Source organism: Egretta garzetta, unplaced genomic scaffold (assembly GCF_000687185.1).
Source record: "Egretta garzetta isolate BGI_Z169 unplaced genomic scaffold, ASM68718v1 scaffold424, whole genome shotgun sequence".
Lineage (NCBI taxonomy): Eukaryota > Metazoa > Chordata > Aves > Pelecaniformes > Ardeidae > Egretta > Egretta garzetta.
In genome coordinates this window covers 2,884,712-2,891,925 of record NW_009259489.1, presented here as the reverse complement: position 1 = coordinate 2,891,925, position 7,214 = coordinate 2,884,712, and the positions used below count along the sequence as shown (strand labels likewise).

Here is a 7,214-nt window from a genome sequence, read left to right as displayed (position 1 = left end):
TGGCTGCGGCGGGGCCTGATCGCTGCCGCTTTGCTTCAGCTCCAGCCTGAGGGACCAGATGAAGCAGCAGCTCATGGAGTACAGCGCTGCGGTTCGGACCGGTAAGCTCACCCCTCCGCCGCCCCCTGCGCTTCCCCTTCATGCGACGTTACAGCAGCAAAGAACGTGACGTGGCTGACCTATACGTTTGGGGTTTTTTTTAAAACACTTATCGAAAGTGCTGGTTACCATAACGAAATGTTTTTCTCGGCTGAGCGTCTTGGTGCGTCTTCTGGGCAGCTCTGCGACACCTTGGAACGCTTGCAAAACTGCCCTGCGACCGCTGCCCGGAACGGCGCTTTTCCTCTGGGATTCTCGCATCGGACCCCTCCAGCGCGACACGACGTCCTCGGGAATCTCATCGCTGGGGCTAGAGCCTTACCCAACATCTCCCACGGTGTTGGGCAGCCACACTGATTTAAGGGGTTTCTTCTTGTTCCCGATGTGTTTCCGTTACCTCTGCCGAGCCAGCCAGCTGCAACACTGTGAGCCGGCTCTGCCATCTCTAAAAAGTGCTAAACGGAAATGCTTTAAAGCCTAATCATTCCTCTGATACGGCTGATTGACAGTGTAGTCTCACTAACGGTGGGAGAGATGATAAGGCGCGGAGGTAGGGATAAGAAATACCTTCTCAGTATAACCATCAAACTGTTTATCCTTTATGCTCTGTAGACTGTATTTAAAAGCCTCCGTTGTGCTGATCTTTAGTGATGTTCTTTCTTTGCAGGTCAAGAAAGTTGCCCTGATCACGTTGTTGAAGAAAAGTTTGCCGATAGGTATGTCATTGGATAATTTGAAACTTTTGATGTGTTTTAAAATAAAGAAGAAAAGGGTTGAGAACTGAAATTGGGAGGTTTTCTTCTATTCACTCCTCCTTAGTAAGTCTCTGGATTAATGATCAGCACTTTGCAGGAGTCTGGTGAAAATAAAGGAAGTGAAGAGGAAAATACTGGGAAGACATATTTTTCTGTCTCCTAATGTAGTTCTGTATCTGATATGGCTTCTAAATTTGCAGTCCTTCTTGTTATGGCTAGAATTCACTAATGTAGTTCCATGTGCTAAAATACTCCTGGCCTTAATAATTTGTGGTTTACAGGAAGAAAATCTTACTTTAGACACCTAGAGAGAGAGTTAAAACTGTGATATTGCTTTTAATTTTTTTGTTATCTTCACACTCTTTGTTTGGGTTTTTTTTCTGCCCCTTCAGTGCCGCAAAAGATTTGGAAAAAGATTTGGAGGAAGTAAAAGTCTCTCTCGAGAACAAGACATTAGCCTTGCAAAGGTAGAAGTTTCTTCCTGTTTGTTTGGAGGTTTTCTGTTTGTTTATGTGTGCACACATACATAATTCTGATTAAAATAGGATTTCAAATCAATATGGTGAGTGTTACAAACACGAGAGATTCTAGTACTATTGAACCAGTACGAATGCAGATGGAGATCCCATAAAGAACAACAGCAACAAAAAATATTGCAAGTTGATACATGTGAACCCAAAGGTTCCTGAAAAATTGTGAAAGTCTGACTATAAAAATCAGTAAACGTTTCTTGGCAGTATTTTACAAATGCCTATGAAACAGTGGAAGTTGACAGGTCTTGGATGTCTCCTGTGTTGCATGGCTGTCCATTTGTATTCCTACCTTTGCCCAGCTTGTCTTCTGCAGACTCTGGGATTAATGGTGTCCAAGTATGTTTGGTAAGAGAGAATATTCACAAATAACCTCACAAATTATTGTTGATACACCTTTCTTGTCCTGAGAGTTAAGCCCCACTATTTAAAAAGTGTGGGATTTGAAAGGCACCCAGTATTTTATATATATAATTCTACTGTGAGAGTGGACATAAATAGAACCTTGGAAATATATCTTCCATTGTTTATCTAAATCTATTTCTCTCAGTTTCTTGTCGGTTCTTATCAGTTATGTGTCTATTTCCCACACTATGCAGGATCCAAGTTATGGTTGCCCTGAGAAACAAAATGAAGCAAAATGATAATGACTCACGGTAAGGTGTTCTTTGGGAAAGGATGGCTAGAAAGGAATGGACTTCATGCAGTTTTTGTGACACGTTTCTACGTTACTTCATTGTACCTCTTCTAAAAACAAGCTTCCTTCTTCTAGTTTTGGCTGAATGATATACAGCCCACCTTCTGGCTAGAATCAGCACGATCAGACCTTTTATACCCAGGGTGGATTTACATTTGGGCTCTGAATTCACCAGCCTTTGATTACAGAGGTCATAATTTTTGATTCACTAGTGAGAAGTGTTTGTAATTAACATTTTTTTCTCGTTAATGCATGCGTGACCTGCATTTATGGTAGCTGAGCGCGTATTACAGGCTTGTAACAGAGCCTCACCTCTGCTTTGCTGCCTTCATTAATTAATCGTTTAAGAGCTTGGTATCTTTTAAAAAGAACTGAAAGCTTCAAACGTGTTTAAAATTAGCTTTTAATTTCCTGTCCCATATTAACAAGTGCACACATATGAACTGTAATATGAGAAATTTAATTTGTCAGAAATACAGCTGAAAATACTGTGCCTCCATGACGTCCCTGCCATGCACTGGAATTCAGGAGCTTCATTCCTGCATGCTGGCAGGAGTTAGCCATTCTCAGGTGGCTAGGCTTCCTTGATTCCTTCCAAGCTCTATGGTTTGGAATGTTAGGCAGGCTTAACTGAACCATTAGGGAAATGGAGAGGGGAAATAAGGAGACTATTTGGCCCCTACAACAACATTTAGTATAACAACTGTAAAAAAGCAAGGGTGCAGTTTGTAAGGTAAATAAATAAAATGGAAAAAAGTATGATTTATTTTGGTGTTTGGGGAAATGGGGATTTTTTTTGTTTAATCCAAATAACTTTGATTAAAACATTTGTGCTGTTGATGCATATTAATGGTCTTAAGGTATGTAACTGTGTGTCCTTCCTTAGACTGATCATGGAAACTACGAAACACATAGTAACGCTCAGCAAGACAATAATTGATTATCAGCAGGTAAGTGGCAGTTGCAGTTGTACGGGTCCACCAACCTCAACACAGGCAGGAGTGCAATTTGAAAGTAACAGGATTGCATGAGCCATTCGAAGCTAAATACGTGGCCTGAAGGGTGTGGTTTCTACTGGTGTTAAAATTACTGAAATGATTACTTAAAGTGAGTATGTAAGAAAGTCTGCTTCTAGAGCTGCCCTTAACTGCTTTTGTGGATTGAATTAGCATCTTTCAATATTTTTTGGAATCGAGAGTCTAGGAAATTTTTTTTTCTTTCAGCAAGTACGTGAGAAGGAACAGAAGTTGATTGACATTAAAAGGAAAAGACTCTGTAAGTGTGTTAGCTATATTGACTTGGTTTTATATTGGTTCATATTTTAAAGTTTTTCTTACAGCAGTATTAATTTACATCTGAAGTAACTGCACAACTCTCAACACAGTTATAAAAATTCTGATAAGAGTAGGAAGTCCTGTAAAGACGAGCTGGTGTGTTGTCTACTTGAGCATGAGACTGACGCATTAGAATGAGAGATGCAAGAAGATACTCAAAAAGAATGTGGTGGCATTTTATTATTTAATATAGGCTCCCCAGTAAATTACACACTATCTAGTAATTTAAATCAGTCCTACAACACCTAAAGGTCACTTTTTTTTTTTTGTCAGACTGCGTGTTTATGAAATGTTTGCAGAATAGAGGAGGGGATTTACTTACAATGAACTCTCGTAATAGCATGTATGTTGGTATTCAGTAGGCTTGTTAAGAGTGGATCAAATTTAGAAATTAAGTCAATCATCAGCACTTAATAAGGTCAATATGGTTTTTGAATGCTCCTACTGTCATATGACCAGGTTTGCCAACAGTTTTAACAGCTGTTGTTTGTTTCTTGCATAGGAAGTGGGGTACATGTTGGCAGTAATGAACAAACACAATGAAATATCTGTCTTCATAGGAAAAATGAACATCCCTAGTATCTTTAGCAATAAGGGAAGGAATGCTGTGTCAGTATTCTTTCAATGTATGAAATGTCCCCAAATGTTTTTATTCAGTCTAGGTTTTAGCCTGGTTTCCTATAAAAAAACTAGTAATATTCACTGGTGTTGTCCATATGTTCCTTATACGACTTTGGAATTTGGTTTCAATCAAACTTGAAAAAGGGGAAAGGGTCTTAAATACCTGTGATGTTGTGACAACCGAAGATGGAGAGTAGGACAGATGTTCAAATTACAGTCAGTGTCTGATGAAATGCAGGCAGCATACAAAGCTACTTTCTGTTTTGCTAGCAGCCAGGGAACCAGTCGATGTACTTTGATACCAGGTAGCCACAGCGCACGTTGCCTCTTCTGAGAAAGGAATATCTTGAGGTATATTGGAGGGGAGGGATGGAGTGTGAAGTCAGTGTTATTGCAGTGGAAGTGCCTTAGATGTCTGTGAGGAAAAAAGCGCATCTTCTGCTTACCTAACTACTTCTTCACACTTTATTTTCCTAATAATGGAACAGCACTAAAAAAAGCTGGAGGACAGAAACTTCTGCAAATTCATACCATGATGAAAAAACAGAAGGAGGAACAAGCAGGTATGAATGTGAGCACAACACTGGAGAAGATGCGTGATAACTTCCAAAAAGAGAGACATATCACGACAATAATTCAAAATGTGTTCCAGGTAATGTGTTGTAGCTTTTAGAAGCAAGTTTGCAGTTTTGCATTACAGTCAAGATAACATAGTATATGGGAAATGTAAATTCAAACAAAATTGTGATTTCTAAAAACTTCTAAGTAATGGTGGTAACGGAAAAACTTCTGTATGAAGGGAAAACTTTATTGCTTTAAAGGCTGAAAGTATGAAATCGTCAAAAAGTTCTTTGGAATAATAATGTACAGAGTTTAGAGACAGTCTGTATCAATCTATCTTTGTTCCTTTGTTCCCTTAAGGCTACAAAAATAATGTATTTTCTCGGAGAATATCACAGCAGTGGCTGAATTGATTTACGCCAAGAGTCACCCCTACACCCCCCCAAATCAGCTCCCCCATCTCATGGTTAGGAAAAATAAGCAGCGCTTAATCCCGTGATACCAGTGAGCCAGACCACTGCTCCTTGGTCTGCCCCTTCTGACCACATGCGCTTCTGTTTGTGTTGCCCACGGCAGCCTTGCGAAAGCCTTGGCCTGCAGCCATGGCAAGTTCCCAAACACCATCAGCAAGGCATCCGTCAACCTTTCGGATACCCACGTATCAGATGCTGCTGACTAGTCTGTATTTGTGCAGCGGGCTGGCAGGTCCTCCAGAGTGTGACCGTCACTTCCACAAAATCAGGAAGAAACCCTCATGATTTGAGATAGGGTGGAAGGGCCTCCTGCAGCATCCTGTGCTCAGAGGGGCTCTTATAAGGGTCGTGTAAGCTGTGCTGCAGTCTGGTACTCTGCCTCTCACTGTGTGGCTTGTCTGGGCTTCCTTCATCTGGCTCCATGGATTGGTGACTTAAGCAGAAAGACAGGAGGCACAGTGAATGGTAAATTGCAATTGCGGTGCTCTGAACTTGTATCTGGGTTATGAAATCCCAGTTAAGCGTGCACAAAGTTTATTTAAAAAAATCTAGACTGGGGAAGAGAGAGAATATATTGGAGGGCTTCAGGTAGAAAAGATATAACCGTGCCATGATCGTGGATGATCAGAAGAATTTCACTGACAGAAAAAGAGCCACGTGGTTTTGCATTGCATGCTGTCTACTACTAGTTTGATAACAATGTTGCATTTCAAATTAAGAAAGAGACATTAAGCATTTTAGTGGGTTTTAGATTAGATTTCTAGAATTATCTTCTGGTTTTGTATTCCTGAAATCTTCTGAGCTGTAAATAGAGCAAATCTTCTTTGGTTAAATTTAATAATTCCCATTTTCAATCCAGAGTGGCACAGTGAGAACGTTAACTGCGTTATCTTGTGTTTGAAGCAAACTTTATTTTGTGTGGGTTTTTTTTAAGAAACAAAACAAAAAACAAACCACCACTCTCAATTCCTGCATTTAAAATAGGGATGGTGTGCAAGCACCTTCAAAGCATGGCTTCTTTTTTTTTGCCTATGTATTGCCAGTAGGCTCTAAAATGATACTTCCCTTTCTCCTCTTCCACCCCATCCCACAGACTTTAAACAGTGCTGTGAATTTCAAGGGCTTCCAAATTAAAAATTTAATAACAGCTTTTGAGAGAGTTTACTAGCAATAATGCTTTTTAAGGCCTTTTTTTAACCAATCATCTTTCTTTCTTACAGAATATTATAATTGGAAGCAGAGTTAACTGGGCAGAAGATCCATATTTAAAGGCAATTGTTCTACAGCTTGAGAAAAATGTATGTTTTCTCTGAGTCAGGAGAAACTGTGGGTTTAATTTTATACAGTGTATGTAATCAATGTAGTAAACTTGATAGATTAATATGTATCATGAAAGCACATTTTAAGAATTTTAAAATCTAACCTTTCTCAAAGCCGTTGTTCTCTCAAAGGTCTCTGAACATGGCCACGCAACTCTTTGAAATTAAATTCAGTTCCTGGTCCACAACAGATGTTTGAACCAGCGGTGTAGCTGATGAAATGATCTGCAGAGCTACTTTTTAGCTGTCCTGTCCCAAGTGCTCATCTCCCCCAGGCAGTAACACAACAAAGAAGAATCATCTCTACATTTCAAGCCTTTATGTTAAAGCAGGCTTAAACTACAGCTTTGCCCTTTCTGTCCTCTTCCCCTGGGCACCATCAGGCTGCCGCGCCCATACTGGGAGTTAAGTCTGCCTTCGTTTTTTAGTTTCCTTTATTAAATTATTACGTATAATTTAAAACACAGGAAATTTTGTACTATTGTAAGGAGCTAAGCTGAGCATCCGGCAGTAGGCACAACCTGTAGATGCTGTCCCGTGTAGCAAAATACGACAGCCCTAGGGAAAATGCAAGAGGTGACGTCATGCTTACCAGCCGTGCGGGTAGTCGGCATTTTAAATAACGTCATTCCTTCGACAGTTGCGGTTTTGCTTTGTGTTTTGAAATGACCCAATCGCAGCGTGCAACGTGTAAAAACGCAGTCGCTTTTAATGTGGCCAGCGAATATCGTCTGTTAAAAGCTGGCCAGGACGTGTGTTGATCGAATAAAAATAAAACGCTGACGTGTTTTGCCGCCTTTCTATTTCGGAACAGCTCCCAGCGCC

General features: G+C 40.3%; 1 protein-coding gene across 2 annotated transcripts; it reads left to right on the top strand.

Annotated features, from left to right (window-relative positions):
* Positions 1-37: 37 nt before the first annotated feature.
* On the top strand, positions 38-7,192 carry CENPH (centromere protein H). Of its 2 annotated transcripts, none has more exons than XM_035892826.1 (8): positions 38-101; positions 767-815; positions 1,247-1,321; positions 1,984-2,040; positions 2,968-3,031; positions 3,305-3,356; positions 4,525-4,688; positions 6,291-7,192. In XM_035892826.1, the coding sequence occupies exons 1-8, from the start codon at positions 59-61 to the stop codon at positions 6,381-6,383; spliced, it is 597 nt and encodes a 198-aa protein (XP_035748719.1). In that variant the 5' UTR covers positions 38-58; the 3' UTR covers positions 6,384-7,192. The 2 variants fall into 2 exon arrangements, with proteins under 2 accessions (XP_035748719.1, XP_035748720.1); XM_035892827.1 differs by lacking the exon at positions 38-101 and adding an exon at positions 275-649.
* Positions 7,193-7,214: the final 22 nt, after the last annotated feature.